Source organism: Anas acuta, chromosome Z (genome assembly GCF_963932015.1).
Source record: "Anas acuta chromosome Z, bAnaAcu1.1, whole genome shotgun sequence".
Classification (NCBI taxonomy): domain Eukaryota; kingdom Metazoa; phylum Chordata; class Aves; order Anseriformes; family Anatidae; genus Anas; species Anas acuta.
Window position 1 is genome coordinate 50,266,137 of NC_089017.1, and position 18,739 is coordinate 50,284,875.

An 18,739-nucleotide genomic window follows, 5' to 3' on the forward strand; every position below is an offset into this window, starting at 1 on the left:
AATAGTTGTATCTTTTGAAGAGCAGACTTCGTAACTAAGTTTTTTTTTTTTTTAGTTTCTTATGTGTGTAAATCTTATACTGTATGCACACAGTGATTTGAATGTCCTGAATCTAGGAATTTACGGTTGTCATCTGTGGGATCCATGCTGTGTGTCCCTGCGTGGAACTTATACGTGAGCTTCAGAGCTAGAAATCTCATAACACGAGGAATTCACTTTATATATAGACTATGAACAAATAAAATTTTTTCCACCACCCCCTTTCCTGTCTGGATGGGGGGGAAATCCAGAAATATTACTGCTTGTCTGATGCACTGAAGCACAAGTTTTTGGTTAGGATTTTGCATAGGTTTCCCAGTATATGCAGGGTTACTACATGAGAACTTCAAGTGCCTTGTGCCAGTGCCCTCCTACTCTTTCTATGAGTGACTTCCTGTGTCCCAGGGAGCTGTGTCTGTGTACTGCACGTGAAAATAGCAACAGGGATTATTTACTGGCTGTGCTGTAAATCAGTTGTCCACGGGCAAAATCTAGAAATCATGTAGTGCTTCTGTTGGGAGGTATTGCGGAAACGCAACAAAGCAGTTTTTAAATTTAGTATTTGATATTTAAGTACTTTTTTTTTCTACTTAAAGGTTTTTTATTACTTCCTCCAAAGCCTTGAGGCATTTATTTGCTCTGTGCTTCTCCAAGTAGTGTTTACATATATTCTTTCAGTGCTGTCCTCCTTGATAATGTCTTTTCCCTGCTTAGCTGCTTAAATATTCAGATGCATGCATTTGGCAGTACAGCATTTTCAGGCATTGCCGTAGGCACCTCAGTGTTGATTGGTCACAAAACAAGGCAGTAACAAGGAAGAATTTTTAATTGGTCTAAATAAAAGAGCATCAAGTTTTGCTTCTTGTGTAAATACAGATGCATTACTCATGTTAACGCTACTGAATTTTTGCTTCCCACATTTGATTGACCAGGACTATAACTATTAAGTATTACGTGTCATGGCATTGTGCAAAGAAATTGAATGTGTTTCTGGGAATTTTTGTGATTTAAGGCAGTATTTTTTGACAGCTGTGGTAAACCTGGAGCTCAGTTGTCAGGCACTTGTAAGAAGCAGTACAGTAGCAGGCAGTAATTGTTGTGGAGCTCCAGTGTGCAAACAAAGTCTCAACCATACCATTAGCTCAAAAGAGAGGGTTAGGGCAGAAGTAGGGGATAGAGGAAAGAAATTACGCTCCAAACCATCACATCTGGACAGGCGATCAGAGTTCTCGGGCTGTATCCTGTCAGCTGGGCCTCACTGCCTTGTGTTAACTGTTGGTATATTTGGACGCTGTACAGGGGCAAGGATTGCTTCTTGTGACTGGGAGAAGGAAGAAAAGTTTCTGATTAGTATTTAGTTATTAGTAGTAGTAATTAGTATTTAGTAATTTAATAACTATTTGTTTTGAGACTAGTGTCAGTTTTTACACTTGCTCAAACCTTTACAAGTATTTTAACTATTGAAAGGATTTCTGCATTGGAGTGTTTGCTATTTTGTGTGTGTGTAATGTGTTGTATGTCAAATACATTGCTAACAGTGGAATCTAAGACCTACGAAAGTCTTTAAAAGCCTACACGCAGTCTAAGGACTCACTTAGCACTCAAGTTATTTCTGAAAGGAGCACCAAGTCCTCAGCCTCTGTGCAGGCAAGCTGAGGTGCTGTGTCAGAGGGGCAGAGCTGAAGTTAGTTAGAAAGGAGATGGCTTAGAAGTGAAGGGAAATCTCTGCTTAGAAACTAAAGTAAGGCAAGAGTTTGTTCAGAGTTCTTGACCAGCCCGTGCTCTTAAATAAGGAAACACAAGTGAACTCCTCTGGCTACTGCCGCAGAAAATAGGCGTACGGTGCTTGTGGTGAATCTGCCCATGACTCTGCCCATCTCAGAGGAGTAGGACAAGCCTTGAACAGAGTCACATTTTCAATCATTCATCTTCTGGGTAGCAGTAAGAGGAAGCCCCAGACCCGCTTCCTCAAGAAGAGGAACAAAGAAGGGAATGCAGAGCTCACAACTCTCTCTGAGACATCTTGGACACAGGTGCTAGGGAAGGATGGAGGATGAAGGATGGAGGATTTGGGGGATGTGGTGAGAGGTCAATATTATCTCTGTTAAGATGTGGAAGTGGTGATCCAGGAAAGGGAATAGACACAATGATCTTCATTATGTGCTGTTCCACTGGGTTTTAATAGCTGGAAATGCAAAGAAACTGAGAAAGGCTGTAAAAGTTTAGCAGTCGACATGTTTAGATCTGATAACACTCACCTTGAAGTGGTGGGTGATCAGTGAATGAGACCAGAAGGTGCTAATGGTAAGGTATAGAAATTGTAGGCTCGGCTTCAGGTTTCTGCACATTTTGTGGAGAACAGGACGACATGCAAAGACTGGACTGACCATCAGTTGAGGTGGCTGTCTGTGACAGGACTGGGCTGCATGGCTCCACTGTCTCTGGGCAGTGCTAAATCCCTCCTGTCATGCCTTTAGATTCAGCGGGGACGGCTGCGAACTCACCTTGATGGGTAAGAGAGGTGGTCTCCTTTTCAGCGTCTCAACAGGCGATGAAGTTACTGTGTGCTGAGTGTTTGGGTTGATTGAAAGGCTCCACCCCAATCCTCCTGTCCCAGCTGTAGACATTAGGGTGGTAGGGTCTGTTTATTTTTAGTGTTTGTTCAAGCTAACTGTTTAAAATTCGTATTCTGCTTCATTGATGCACTCCATGCTTGGAAAGCATGCTTTTCTTTCACAGCTCCTGATGCAGCATCAAAGTATGGATTAATTCGAAGTCCATTTGGATTTGAGTAATTGACTTGTGTCTTTTGTATAATTCTTTGTTCAGGTCATGACATGAGAATGGTTCACCTCAGCAAGCAACCAGTCCTAAGGCTAGAGATACGTGGACAGCTATTAGAAGTGCTGCCAGTTTATCTATCACATTTGCTGCTACTGGCTGAGGGGACTTCTCTTGTCCATAATTCCTGAGATTATTAATTATATCTAAAGCATTATGCTCCAGGCTTCTTACAAAAGTGAGGTTAATACTGAGTTGGTCAGCAGGTTTTGAAATTATCAGCACAGAAGGCACCTCTGATGCTGCATCCAAACACTGAGAGCCTGAAGAAGGCTGTAGGTGGGAGGAGCTTTACTGCTCTTAAGTACATGTAGACTTAGGTTGTTGGCCTATGCAGCCAGGAAATCAACACTTACATTTGTATTCGTTGGGAGCTTTGTGTAGGGGAAAAAACAGATTTCATCTAGTGGTTGAGATAATGTCACCCATGTGTTCAAATCCTGCGCAAGAGATCTTAACATACAGCATACAAATAGGACATAATAGACGGATATGAATTTGGGTGCTACCTAAATAAAAAGGGAAGGGGGAATTAGAAGCCCTAGTATTCATCACTTTTAAGCATTTTATTCTTATAGTCTTATTTTCTCTTACATTAGTCTATTGATACAAAATAGTGTAAAAGTAGTACATTTTAACTTTTGTTTCTTGATTTATTTTTTTTGTCTTACCTCATTTGCTGAAGTGGTGAAGTGGGGTAGAATGTTTGAAACACTTCCTTCCCAGCTTGATTCATGAAACTCCTTCCTAACTCACCTGATTATGCAGTTCACAAATAGCATTAACTAGGGGAGTTGACGTTATTTTGTCTGTATATTTTGAAAAAAAAATCAAGCTGCTTTCTTTGAAAATGTTAACTATGAAAGTTTAAATGTTCCTTTTCAAAGGCTACCAATTCAGATGTTTAACTGGAGACTTAACAGCTAAGTGCCCAACTTCTCTGTGAGCCGAGGCTATTTTATTGCTTTAAACTGATGAAAAGATATTGGATAAGTTCTACCTGTTGTCTTAACCTCAGACATTGGTTTGCCGATGAAAATTATTATCAGTGGTGTCTGGAACCAGTGATTTGTAATTGGCTGAAGAAAGCAGTCTCCGCTGAGAAGATGATTGCACTTTCTGAGATATTTCTCACTTTTAGTATTTGTATAGAATTTCCATTGCAGGATGTAGGATCTCAGCTTTCTGCAAAGTGCTCTTGTATATTAGTTTTAGCACCTGTGAAATTGAACCTGTGTTTTGGAATGGTCTTCTGGGCTGCCAGTCTCTGTTCCTTCCCCTCACCTACAGCAGGAACAATAACTGCAAAAGTAGTTTTGGCTGATAATAAAATCAGGATTTGGAAGAAGATGTACAGTGAGTCCAGTATGGAGTGCACAAGTATGGGTGAGTGATTGTCTCTTCCATGAAAGATTTAATGCTGTACAGTTCAGGTTTTTAGAGATCAATTCATTTCCTGCTAAGCCGTATTGTTAGAAAACTGACATCAAGAGGAGCAAATCTGGCCTGAGAGGTTTTATTTTTACAATTCAATGATATATGTAGTAAGTAGCTCAATGAAAGTTAAGGCTTATGGCTTTGATTAGGTAAATGTGGAAGATGGGTCTATGCCAAAATGAGTCAACAAAAACTTTAAATTGTATATTATTTTGCTTTTCTAGAGCAGCGTTCCTGAAATTTTAATCAGGACGTTTCAGAGAGATGTGAAGCGCTAGCAGAACATTTTCCTCTCCTTGTCCGCCTTTTATTTGAGGCTGTCAATGAAGGTTTGGGGATAGACAATTCAGGAGACAGTACGTTAATCTTTTAATAGTTTTGCCAAATTCTCAGTGTCCCAAATGTCTAGAGTCACATTTTAGACAGCTCTTCAATGTGAAAAAATACATTTTTGTTCCCAAAGTCAAGTTTAGCCTTTTTCTTCTGCCACGTGTTACGAGTATTTTTTTTCTAATCACGTGCTTAACGGTTTGTGTACTTAAAATGTGCAATTTAAACATTGGTTTAATTTCAATAAAGCCATATAATCCTTGAAAGTTTTATGGGTATCATCCATGCTGTTTTCCCCTACCTTGTTTTCCTCTGTCCTGTTTTCAAACTACGTAATGCAAGTTCCTCTTCTATCTTTCACACATAAGATGTGTGAAAAATTTCACTATGTAAATCTAAAATAGGTATATTTTCGGTTTTGCCTCTCATAAGTACAGATGAATACTGTACTGTAACATGTTTATCCTTTTCCTTAAAGAACAGATTTTGCAGCAAATATGCATTATTTACAAATAAATATCACAAGTTTTATCGTGCTAGGTATACATATATGTTTGCATAGAGAATATTAGAGACACTGTAGCTCAGAAAATTGTATGGCTTTATCTTGTCTGTAATAGTGTGGGGTTTTTTGATAGCGTAATGCTTCCAAAACTTCCAATACACAATGCAAATAGCATATCTTGTTTTTCAGATACGATAAAATGAAACTTAATTCACTAATTAAAATACGAGTATAGGTTTTACAGCAAACATTCTTCTGACATCTAATTTTCAAGCTTTTTTTCTTTCATGGACAACAGTTACACGAACAGTTATACTTCAGTTTATGCTAAAAATGCTGCTTTTGATACAGAAGAGTGCAGTGACTTCACGTACGTTGTTACTTCCACAGTTTTGTCATTGACTCTTCCTTGTGCCATGATGTTAGTTACTGAGAGGGATTAAATCATTTCAAAAACAGTAACATTTATACTGCCTTTGTGTACATTATTACATATTTATATACATACACTCTTCAGATTAGGCAAACAGCATAAAGGTATAAGTGTTGCCAGTGTTTCACCACTGATTCTAGCAAATGTGACCATTACATAAACAACAAATAAAAATCAGATCTTTAAAAGGAAAATAATGCTTTGAAGTTACTTTTTGCCCTTTCGTATGGTCTTAAATGCCAGATCTTTCCTGGAGAGAAAATTGATGTGGGTTGTTTGTGGGATTTGCTGTTTGGTAAGCAGCTGATGCTGCTAAGGAAAAGTTCAGCAGTGTAAAAGATGGATGTAAAAATTAGGTATGTAAAAAGTACTGTGGACCTGGGTAAATGTATCCCCATTGATAAACATCATTGGCTGTTCCTGAAATCCTTCATTGCACAGAGTTATTTGACATGATATCAGTGAGTTGATTGTTTGAGGACCATACTTCAGCTAGCTCTTAGTACATAATTTGAGTTGTAATGTTAAGCTGAATAAGAGCTGTGCTCTTCTCTGCTTCCGTCAAATCTCGGGGGGTGACTGAGTTTGTGTGGATTATGTTGTTTTAATCAATAACAGACTTGAGTTTCCTTGGTACTGGCACAGCTGAAATAGTGGGTACTCCTGTTTTTGCTGTCAAAACATATCAAGGCAAGGGAAAGACATTGACTATTAAATGCATGATATGCCAAAATTATAAAATTATCCCTCCAGTTTTGCTGAGTCACTGGACATATCCCTGGAACATGCATGGCTTTGTTAGTGTCTGCTTGTCTGAGGATGGTGTGCTCTTCCTTCCATACAATGGGCCTCACTTTCAGCCTCAGGTAGCAAAACAAGTCCTTTGCTCACAGTTTTTCTGTGTGACCAGATGGGCCCTTTTAGGACACACTGGCAGATTAGTAAATTTCTGTTTCTACACAGCACTAACTCTGTACCTCTCTCCTATTACTTAAAATGCATTGAAGTGGTTTACCTGCAGTGGGCATCAAATTTTACTCCAGCTAGTAGGCATGCTTTATAGAGAGAGCCTTTTGGTCTGGCCTTGAGTTCTACCACATCTGCTGGTTTGTGACAAGACACTGCCCAGTTGTTGTTTGGCTTCCTGGTTGTTCCAGGGGAATGGACAGTTTCCTGTACTTATCTCTTTGATAAGGGCTCAGTTCCTGCCAAATGATAGGTGCTACTGTAATTCTTCTATAATTTATTTCAGTAAAAAATACTGCATGACACCTGCCCATTAATTGAAGATGATACTGTGATGAACTTGCAGTCTCAAAAAGTGATGGCAGTCTGACTAACCATACCAGTGGGATTGATTGGGTTTATTTTTTAATATTTTAACCTCTTAACTGGAGTATGGAAGGCTGAAAAAAGACAGAACTTTTGTAGTGCATTTCAGTAACTTGGGTCCATATTTCCTTAGCTGTGAATTAGTGTGAGCACAGTGCAGCTGGTATGGCAGTGGTTCACTGGAACTGTGCATAGGTTAAACTTCCCCAGTCTTGGAATTACTCTTTTTTGTTTCCTGGATTGTAATTAGAAACTGAATTAATCAGATTCAGTCACTGCATTTGTTTGCCCCTTGACCACACTTGTGTGTAAGACAGCAGTGAAATGTGACGGGTGTAAAACTGTTCTTTGGGCTGCTGCTTACTCCTTACGGCCTGTTGCAGCTTGAGAGTACCTTTTTTGTCCTTCTTGTGGACCTTTTAGCTCACTGTAGTAGCTCATGGGTTTAAATGGAAAGGTCATAGCAGTTGAATCCCCATGATTGATGACTCACACTCTTGTCTTATAAATCCCTGTGAACCATCAGGAAGCAAACACTCCACAGTTTATCTGAGCATAAATGATTTAAACATATTTGCCATGGCTCCTCTGTGAAAAAGCAGCCCGGCTTCTATGCTGCTGTGAACCCGTACGTCAGCGTTAGTAACAGATAGCCTTCTGATACTTTGCGTGCTCTCAAGTGGAGAATAGAAGTCTGGTGATGCCATTGATCTTCGCTGCAGTTCTGATCTCACAGCCTGAGAGCAAACCGGTAATCCCGTGAGACGTTTTGCAGCACGGCAGAACAGCTAAGGCCTTGGTTGCTTCCAGTGTTTGCCAAAAAAATCAGTGGAAATTGGTTTTAACTGTTGTTTCCCTAGAAACTATTCTAAGGTGTTAAAACTATGAATTGCCTCAAAACTAGATTTTTGTTTTAGTTTTTCTTATTTTCTGATCAGATTTTTCATGCAGTTATTTTGACCTGATGAGTTACGAGTGCTTGCATGCAAGTTTGAAAATTAAGATAGTTGGCTTTAGAAGAAACTTAACTAGAGAATAATTTCCTCAAAAAGCAAACTGTTCTATAAGCAGCAGAGCTGATCAAGCCTACTTTCTGCCAGACTTATGTTCTTTATCTGTCTCCTCCTTCCTTCTGCAGTGCCTCCCCTGTCTTCTACCTCTTTTGCTGGCCATGCAGCTGCAGCACTTGCCATGGCTGGGGTTGGAGCTGTGTACTGACTGGCTGCTGCCTTTGCAAGTGGTTAAGATGTGAGTCTTAATACCTGCCTTTCCTGTATAGCAGATGTAAATTTGGGTGTCTTCTGCGAGCAGTTTGGGGTGGGGTTGGGTTGGGACTTGAAGGAATTTGGTTATCCTTCAGACTCCTTTCAAATTGGATTGAAGCTAGCCAATGGATTTGAAGAGCAACAAGGGACTGCTAGAAAAGCCCTTCTTGTGTAGAACTGTAAAAGATCTTCCGTTGCACAATACTTTGTCTTTCCACCTTTTTTTTCTTTCACTAGTTTGTCTGTATGTTTTCATTTGTAACTTAGCTTTCTGTCCTCTGTGCTCTGCGGGGTCTCCAATTTCATATGCAGAATCACTGAATGGTTTGGGTTGGAAGGGACCCTAAAGACCACCTGGTTCCACCCCCCTGCCATGGGCAGGGACACCTCCCACCAGCCCAGGCTGCCCAAAGCCCCATCCAGCCTGGCCTTGAGCACCTCCAGGGATGGGGCATCCACAGCTTCTCTGGGCAGCCTGTGCCAGGGCCTCACCACCCTCATAGTGAAGAATTTCTTCCTAGTATCTCATCTAAACCCGTCCTCTTTAAAACTGTTACCTATTCCCCTGTCACTACACTCGCTGAGTTTGTTTCTCCCTGTCTTTCCTGTAGGCCCCCTTTAGGTACTGGAAGGCCTCAATGAGGTCTCCATGGAGCCTTTTCTTCTCCAGGCTGAAGAGCCCCAACTCCCTCACGCTGTCCTCACAGGAGGGGTGCTCCAGCCCTTTGAGCATCCTCCTGGCCCTCCTTTCGATTCACTCCAACAGGTCCATGTCCTTGTGCTGGGGGCCCCAGAGCTGAAAACAGCACTGCAGGTGGGGTCTCAGGAGAGCAGAACGGGGGGAAACCACCTCCCTTGGCCTGCTGGCCAAGCTTGTGAGTAAACATGCTCCAGCTCAGAAACAGCGGTGTTGGACCACTGAACTGAAATCACACCCTGAAGGCTTACTTGAACACAAGCACTATAATGAGAAGTTTCTGTCCTCAAGCCCTTTTAGAGGCTGCTTTTATCTGGAGGTTGAAAAAGATGATTTTTTGAAATCACTTCCAACCTCAATTGTCCTGTGCCCTTATGATCCTATTCATGGTCACAAAAGCAAAGGGGTGAGCAGGTAGATCACAATGCCAGCAAATGCCTTGGTTTCATCCATTTCCATGTTGCTTGTTCAATTCACCAGTGCACCTTCCTTCCTCTTACTCATTTGTATGGGTATTATTTTTGCCCCCCTCACACACACTTTTTTAAGCCTGTAGAGCCCACTTCTGAAGCTATCTGAATACCCTGTCAGTTTAATCTGAAAGAACTGGCAAAAAAGTATCAAGAGTCACAAAAATTATTAGAGGGCTGGAACACCTCTCCTATGAAGATAGGCTGAGAGATTTGGGATTGTTCAGCCTGGAGAAGAGAAGTCTCTGGTGAGACCTTGTAGCAGCCTGCCAGTGCCCAAAGAGGGATCTGAGAAAGATGGAGAGTGACTTTTTACTAGGGCCTGTAGTGGCAGGACAAGGGGTAATAGTTTTAAACTGAAAGAGAGTAGATTTGAATTAGATATAAGGAAGGAATTTTTCATGATGAGGGTGAGGCCCTGGCACAGGCTGCCCAGAGAAGCTGTGGATGCCCCATCCCTGGAGGTGCTCAAGGCCAGGCTGGATGGGGCTTTGGGCAGCCTGGGCTGGTGGGAGGTGTCCCTGCCCATGGCAGGGGGGTTAGCACCCCCCTATATATATATATATATATTTATATATATAAATAAATCTTTAATGTATTATGGGTGCACTGATACCTCTCTCTCTATAGATTGGCACTGAGTACATTCTTGCCAGAAATTAGTAAAAGCCTGCTAAAATCTTTTCAGTAGTTTTTAGATTGAAAGAAAACTTTCTCATTCTCAAAATGAAGTACAGTATTGAGATGTGATACAATTATTGTTTGGCTAACAGTAGACCCTCAAATCTGAAAGAGCTTAGCTTCATATCCAGAGCCTTGCAGTTTGACAAAAGTTTTGCCTAGTCCCTTTGAAGCTGTGAAGATGCACTATTCTAATTAACTAATTTGCAAGGTCCTAAAAAGTTGGTGATGGGATTTCTTGCACTCTTTGGTTGAGAAATCTCTTCCGTATAGATAGCTTTCCCATTTGAATTGTTTTGTTCTCCAGACAGCTCTGTGGTGTCCAAAGAAAAAAGCTATTAACAACAAAACCTATCAACAACCTTTCTATGTTATTTACAGTGCTCTGGATGAAATACATCATGAGAAAAAAAAAAAAACAAAACTCCTTGTTTATAAGGTTGCAACTTCTGTCTCCACGTCCAATAACCTGTATACAGTTCTTCTGAACAGTATTTTCAGTTTTTCTACTTCTCACTAAGTAGGTTAACTGAAAGGTAACTTTTTGCATAAACAGTTACAGACGTGCAGAAGTTTGATCAAAATATAACTGCACCTGAAGGATGAAGGTACCTGATGCTGGTAGGATGAAGTTGTCAATTTGAACTGTAATATTTATATTGCCTTGGGAGATGCATTTTTTGGGGGGAGTGCTTATTAAAAACAGTAGTTTAAAAAATGTAAAATGGATATCTTATTTGTATAGCTGCCAGCGTCTTGGCAAATATTCTCCTCTAACAAGGACTTAGTAACTAGCATATTTAGAAGCACCTTAAGAACTGTATTGGCTGCCTGTTCTTTACCCTGCAACATAAAAAACATTTAATTGTACCTAATTTAGCTGAATACACGTAGAGTTATTTGGGGTAGGAGATATGTAGCCAAGGCAGTTGATATTAGTGAATTGGGAATGAAATGTGGTGATTCCAAACTATGGTGCAAGATGTGACTGAGTATGTGCAATGGAAGCATCTTGAAGCCCAGAAGGGAGCAAGATAGTGAACCAAAGTGCAGAAAAACATGGCAAGGATTAACAAGAACAAGCCTGAGAAAGAAAATTGAAGGGCTTGTGATGATATGGTATGTATGGTAACAGTGTTTCTTGTTCTTTACCTTAATAAACTGTCTTTCAGATATTACAGTCATGCCTTTTGTTTATGATGTAACATATGCTCTTTTCTTTTTCCAGATCAAATTCAGTTACCCAGAAATATGATTGAAAACAGTATGTTTGAGGAAGAGCCCGATGTGGTTGACTTGGCAAAAGAGCCTTGTTTACATCCCCTGGAGCCCGATGAAGTTGAATATGAACCAAGAAGCTCACGGCTCTTGGTGCGTGGCCTTGGGGAGCATGAAATGGATGATGATGAAGAGGATTATGAGTCATCAGCAAAATTGCTGGGAATGTCCTTCATTAACAGAAGCTCAGGTCTCCGGAATAACATGGCCGGCTATAGACAAAGTCCAGATGGATTGTGCTCGGTGCCCTCTACAAGGACCATGGTGGTTTGCGCTGCTGTTTTTGTGACTGTGATTTCAGTGATAATGGTGATTTATCTTCTTCCCAAATGTACCTTTACCAAAGAAGGCTGCCATAAAAAAAATCGTACAATGGAACTAATATACCCTTTGGCAACCAATGGAAAACTGTTTCCATGGGCAAAAATGAGACTTCCTTCTGATGTTGTACCACTGCATTATGATCTTGAGTTGCAGCCAAACCTTACTACTCTGAAATTTTCAGGATCTGTAAAGATAGTGGTTAATGTTCTCCAGGTAACTAGGAAGATTGTGCTTCACAGCTCAGGACTTAATATCACCAAGGCATCCCTTACTTCGACAGGAGGAAGGCAAGCAAAGCCAGTTGAATTACTGGAATACCCATTGCATGACCAGATTGCAATCATAGCTCCTGAGGCTCTCCTTGTAGGACAGAATTATACTGTCAACATAGAATATTCAGCTAATTTATCGGACACCTACTATGGCTTCTACAAAATTTCTTACAAGGATGAGGATTCTAAACAAAGGTATGCACGCAAATATTGCTGCTCTCTTGTCATTTCTAGATTGTGCTTTAGAAGTAACAAGGGTGACTTTTTCTATTGAATGTTTTGTACAACTGGTTCCTGTTGAGTTTAAAGATTCACTTTGTTCCTGATGTTTTAAATCTAGGGATTTAAAAAAAAAAGTCTTATTTTTGTTATGTTGCTGACACTTTAAGCGAAGCTGCTAGGGAGCTGGAAATTATCAGTGATTAAAATCAGCAATGCCTGAGAAATGTCTTTCATGGATGAGTTCATTAAGTCAGGGCAGCTTCTTCCTCAGCTTAATGCGGTGCTGTATGGAGCTTATAGATAGCTATACCACATTGTGTTTTTTTTGTTTAATTTTTAGTATCTCTCTTTTGAAATGTTCTTGGCTAGCTGATAGTACCTCCAGTGTAGGGAATGAGGGCTTTATATGAAGATTAACAAAAATAGCTACCTACCACCAGCCACTTCAAATGGTCCTTAGCCTGATTGTGTACTTATGATTGTTCATGCTTTTGTTAGCATATAATAGTCCATGCAGATTTTCTAGAAACTGAGTGATGCAAAAAAAAAAATGAAAAGAGCACTGTAGGTAAGTTCATTTCGCTGACAGTAGATGTGAAGGGCCTACAAAACGGCTATTAAATAGAATAAACACTTACCAGCTTGTTCTGAGGAATGCTGAGACCTAAAGTTTAAAAAAAAGTGAAATGGTACATAAAGGGACAAGCATGGAAAAGGGAAAAAAATGTCATCAGTGTTGCAACAGCAGAGAATTTGCATGAAAATGCCCGAAATACTTATGGGTAGATTTTGTTTCCTGAAAGGAGAAGGCAGACCTTGTAATTAATACCACTGAAATTGTCCTCTGGAGAAGGGGTCACACTGATATTTTACTTGTTTTCACTGACTTAAAACAAGACCTTTTGTTGAGCTATTGCTCTCCTATTTTTAGTGAGACTCCTTGAAGAGTAAAACATATGTGGCAAACTGGTTATATTTTTTTTTCTCTCTCCAGTGAGATACAGTAACTGTGCTGCTGATGTTTGAATTATTCAAGTCCCTCAAGGGTGGCCATCTTTTAAAATAAACCAAAACTGCTCAGTGTAAACATGATTTCATAGACTATTAGAAGGCTGCACGACATGTGAAAGATAAACTTTTTATTCTGTAAATTAAAAAATGTATTTTGTTTCAGATTCAGAAGGCATCTCTAGGCACTGACAAGATATTTAAACTAAAACTGACTTATTTTTCGGAAGTTTACTCAGTTTGCTGTTAAAACTCCGCATAGCTAGGTCCTAGTGGATCTATAACATTGCTGAAATGTACAAGAAAATATGTTGTCTGCAGCAGCTGTCTTCGACTATATGCAAGAACTGGTGGAATATAACTGGGTTCCTGAAGTGATCGGCAGCCGTGGGGTGAGGCAGAAACTTTCTCGCCTTCACTCCCATGTGTTTCTGATGGTCCTTCTGTGAGGTTGTTTGGGAGGCTTTCTGTAAGAGATCAAGAATTTGAAGATAGAATTTTGGTTTAAAGCATTTCCGGTCTGTTGCAGTTTGCCCAGGTCTGATGAAGATGCTTTACTGAGGTACAAAGGTTCAGATCCGTAAGGTAGCACACTGTTAATAAGCCTCTTATGCTCAGGAGGAGCACTTTCATATACTAATACATGATACTGCATGTGAATCTTTATGATTCACATGATTAGTGAGACCCTGCTGCTGCTTCCTGGGAAGCTGCTACTCTGCCTCAATCTTCTGACAGTGTAACAAAAATGCCAAAAGTAGTCTGTGTAGGAATTCTTTAGGTAATAAAAAATCACAAAGGCTCCACATTGCATCAGAAGAACGTAACTACAGGATGAAATGAAGAAGATATAAGTAGCTTATCACAAGCCATGAAAGACATAGTCTCATTTCAATTCATATTTCATGGGAATAAGAGTACAGAGTCTTGCAGTAAGATTGCAGAAAGCAAAAATAACATGAAGTGTTGTAATTAGCTACTTTGAGATTTCATGCTTTTTTGTAGTCTGATGTAGTTGAAGCTTTGTTATCTTGCGTTTGCAGTAGTAGGAAGAGCTTGTATGTGGAGAGGAAAAAGATAATCTGAGTAAGTTCAGAGGATTTTGTCCACCTTTAGTCTAGTGCTCCCTGCTTCTGTTCAAAGACAGGATGCTTTAACTTATGTATTTTTCAATAAATCATTTCCAGTAAATTTTACTGATTATCATCATTTCCATTGCATGTGTCTGTTTCCCACGGTGTTGTCTTTGTATGCTTACAGTCGGTGTTTTTAGGAATACAAGCTATTTTGACAATATCTGTTTTTATTGCATTTTTGATATAAAACTCAATCTATTGTGAGAGGAAAAAAAAAAGTTACTTTTATTTTCTTCTAAAGATTATTTTACATTGCAACAAAAAAACTAAAATTATTAAATAGCAAAATAATTCACTCTTGCCATTTATGAAAAATGGATCGTTGTGAACTTCAAGATTGTGGTTGATGGGAAAGAGAGGACTAAAGTTGAAAACAGACCAGGAGAATAAATCTTGACAGTGACATGCCTCCTCAGAAAAACTGTAGGTCCAAAATGTTGGAGACAAAGAGAAAAATAACACAACCCCCAAAACCGTTTGGGAGGTTGGCAATTTCTTTAAAACAGAAATGAAAAAAAAACGTTGGAACCACTGTTCTCTCCACTGTTTATCTCTGGTAAATGGAAGATAAATTGGCGAACTTCATGTTTAGGTCCCAGGGTATTCCTGGGGGAGCAGAACACAAGTCAGAGATACTCTCTAGAAAAAGCTGTAATTTCTGGAGCTAGTTAATATCGAAACACTTGAGGAGGAACACGGTTCTCTTGAGATATAACTAGTTGTATTAGAGGCAAGACAGTGCATGAATTTACATAAACGTCCACTAGCTAGCAAAGCGAGCAGGAAGACAGCTGAACTGTGAGAGCATCCTCAGCTGAAGGTACAGCAGTTAGATGGAAAAGCTTCTGTGTCATTATGTCTCCTTCTGAAGTTTCAAACTATTCTGTATGGTGGGCATGTTCACTGATTTAATTTTTCTGTCTCCTTTAAGCTTTGTTCCCTCTTCCTGGAAAGATCACTGGACTGTTCTTTAATTGTGTTAAACCAGATATAGGATAAGAAAGCAAAAAACAGACAAGGAGATTAGTTTTCCAGTAGATAAGTTTCTTGGGTTTCAGAAAGACTTCTTTATAATCCTAATGAAACATTTTTTCTAAATGGACCAACCATGTTATCTGCCATTTGGAAAGCTTCTTTTGTAGCAAGCAGTTACAAGGTTTGCGGGGAAGGGTGACTGTTCAATCATATGTAAACTGTCATTTATCCTTCTCCTAATTCTTAATTTGCCCTTTTCTACCTCTTTTCATTAGGTGGTTTGCAGCAACTCAGTTTGAACCTCTGGCAGCAAGGTCTGCTTTTCCATGCTTTGATGAACCAGCATTGAAAGCTACATTTTTAATTAAGATCAAGAGAGATGAGAAACTTACTGCTCTGTCAAATATGCCAAAGGTACTTACTTTTGTACAGGAATTTTAGTAGAGCTATCTCCTAAGTAATCTGCGTAAGTGCTTTGCATTGTGGTTTTGCATTAATGCCCAGGGGGTTAAATTAGAATCATAGGGTCATGTAGTTTGGACCTTTAGATAAACTGTACACTCTGACTCTTCTAAAACAAATGTCTGTTCCTCAAGGACTTGAACTAAGTAACTCTGGGGAAGGGTTAAGTAACTAATAGTACTAAGTAACTAATAGTGAAAAAAACATGCCCTCAGTGTTGGTGAAACATGTATGTATACTGTGCCCGGTATACATGGATTTCAGGAGGCTGTCAAAGGCTCAGGTGCTGGTGTAGCTGCACCATTTTTTGAAAAGCGAACTGATAATTGTGCCAGTGTGAAACAGTGTCTTCCTCATATAAAATGAATGTTCATGGATTTGCGGTGATTCTCAACAATTACTTTAACAGGATTCCAGCACCTTGGTTTATATCCAGGTCTAAGAGTGCATTATTGGCTGCTCTCTTCACTGAAAGAATCACTATGCAAACTGCTTGACAACTCTCCTCTTTTTTTTTTTCTGTTCTTGTAAACGAGAAGGGGTGATTATTTGCTTTCCTGTGTCAGAAGTTGGACAAGTGGTTAAAGTAACTTTCATAAAACAGCTTCTATCATTCTTTATATACAAACTATTGTTTGTCATTGCTGCTCGTGTTTCTGAGCAAATTGCAAATAGTTGCTTAAAATCGACTCTGCTCTTAAGCACACCTTCCACAGACCATGAAGACTCTGAAACACATACTTGCCAAGAATATTTGTGCTTGCAACTCTCCTACTGCACCACATCACCACAGAAGGTGTACTACCGCTCTAATCCTGGTGTACGTTCTGTTGCTTGTCTCTTATGGATGGCTATCATTATGAGTTGAGAAAGGGTACGCACAGTGCAACAAAATACCCTAAGTTGGAAGGGCCCACAAGGATCATTGTGTCCAACTACCAGCTCCACACAGGACCACCTAAAAATAAGTCCCTGTGTGCTCAGCACTGTTCAAATGCTGCTTGAGCTCCGGCAGGCTCAGTGCTGTGATCACAGCCCTGGGCAGCCTGTCCCACTGCCCAACCACCCTCTGGGTGCAGACGCTTTCCCTAACCCCCAGCCTGACCCTCCCCTGTCCCAGCTCCATGCCGTCCCCTCGGGTCCTGTCGCTGTCCCCAGAGAGCAGAGCTCAGCGCCTGCCCCTCCGCTCCCCTCGTGAGGGAGCTGCAGGCCGCCATGAGGCCTCCCCTCAGCCTGCTCTGCTTGGGGCTGAGCAAACCAAGGGGCCTCAGCCACTCCTCATAAGTCTTTGCCTCTAGACCTTTCATCATCTTTTTAGCCCTCCTTTGGACACCCTTTAATAGGTTTATATTCTCTTTATGTCGTGGCACCCGAAATTGCACACAGTGTTTGATTGTAAGGCCATACAAGCGCAGAGCAGGAAGTATCACTTCTTTTGACCAGCTAGCAATGCTGTGCCTGATGCCCCCCAGGATATGGCTGGCCCTTTTGGCTGCCAAGGCACACTGCTGACTAACATTCAACTTGCTGTTGACTAAAATCTCCAGGTTCCTTTCTGTGGGGCTGCTCTTCAGCCTCTTATCCCTATTCTGTGTGTATATCCAGGATAGCCCTGTCCCAGGTGCAGCATCCAACACTTATTCTTGTTAAATTTCATGTTGTTGGTGGCTGCCCAGCTTTCTAATTTGTTAAGATCTCTCTGTCAGGCCTCTCCACTCTGGAGGGAGTCAACTGCTCCTCCCAGTTGATTTTCACCTTTAAAATTGCTTAAATATACCTTCAAGTTCTTCATCCAAGTCATTAAGGAAAACATTTAAGAGAACTGTACCCAGAGTGGAGTCCTGAGGACCCTGCTAGTGACTGACCTCCATCCAGGTGTGAACCCTATTTACTATAATTCTTTGAGCCTAACTAGTCAGCCAGTTTTTTATGTATCATATCATGTATTTATCTAGCTGTATGTTGGACATTGTGTCCAGAAGGATGCTGTGACAGACAGCATCAAAAGCTTTGTTAAAATCCCCCCAAAATCACATGTACTCTCTTCCTGTGGTCAACTAGATGGGTAACTTCATGGTAAAAAGGAATTAAGTTAGTTAAGCAGGACTCCCGTGAACCAGTGTTGGCTATGACCAATGACTGCATTGTCTTTAAAGCGTTTTTCAGTAACTCCCAGAGTTATCATCTCTGTAATGTGACAGTTTTCATCTCTCAGAATTATCTGGTTTACCTATGGTATCAAGTGACTTGGTTGCCTTCTTGACTGGTAATGACTGGCAAATGAAATGGAGGAAAAATAATGATTAACTGTGCTTCGCTGTCATATATGGTTAGGTATCTAAGGAAAATGGTTGGGGATAATTCAAGATCACGCATGGTATTTTGCGGGATTGCTGGGTGCTACTATTTTAGTTTGTCTGTCTTCGAGTTCTGTGTTCTCCTTTAACATTTACTTATTTGCTTGACTTTTTGCTTCGTTTTGGAAACTTCCCCTATTCAGTAATCTTTAATTCCTCTTTGGAAATATGAAAGGAATTACTGGTCTGCTGTCTAGTTGTGCCAGTTGTGGTTGATATCAGATTTCTCCAGAAGGGAAAGCAAGGGCCCTCACTGTAACAGAAGGCATGCTTACTTCCCTTGCTTTTCTCTCAAAATGTGTCTGTGCAGCACCTCCATCCTGCGTTCTTCAGTAAATACTTTCTTTTGTCATTTAATCTAGCTGCTTCATCGACTTCCCTTTCTTTTCTGACTTCACTTAAATTTCATGTGTTTTGTGCAAGGTGTTTGTGCAACATTGTTTGTGCAGGAAGAAGTCATCTGGGAACTACTGCATTTGTTTGTGGCATTGGGCAAGGCTGCGAAAGTTCAAACTGTTTTCTTCTAGATTAGGCAAATGGGTCACTTGATGCAGTCAACAGTAAGCATCAGTGTGTATTAGCAGGCTTTTCTACCTTCCTGAGAGAGCCAGCAGACGAGCTGCTTGTAGCTGAAGCTCTGTGTTGCCAAGACGTGTGACTTTTGAGTTCAACTGA

At 40.4% G+C, this 18,739-nt stretch overlaps 1 protein-coding gene across 5 annotated transcripts in view; it reads left to right on the forward strand.

Annotated features, from left to right (window-relative positions):
- The window catches only part of LNPEP (leucyl and cystinyl aminopeptidase), a 57,828-nt gene that overhangs the window by 13,114 nt on the left and 25,975 nt on the right, over positions 1–18,739 (forward strand). For 3 of the 5 annotated variants that reach the window (XM_068666120.1, XM_068666117.1, XM_068666118.1), the window contains exons 2-4: positions 8,056–8,165; positions 11,259–12,099; positions 15,521–15,659. In XM_068666120.1, coding sequence (XP_068522221.1) covers positions 11,282–12,099; positions 15,521–15,659 — 957 coding nt within the window. In that variant the 5' untranslated portion in view covers positions 8,056–8,165; positions 11,259–11,281. The remainder of the gene's footprint in view (positions 1–8,055; positions 8,166–11,258; positions 12,100–15,520; positions 15,660–18,739) is intronic. The other 2 variants (XM_068666116.1, XM_068666119.1) reach the window with 1 other exon arrangement.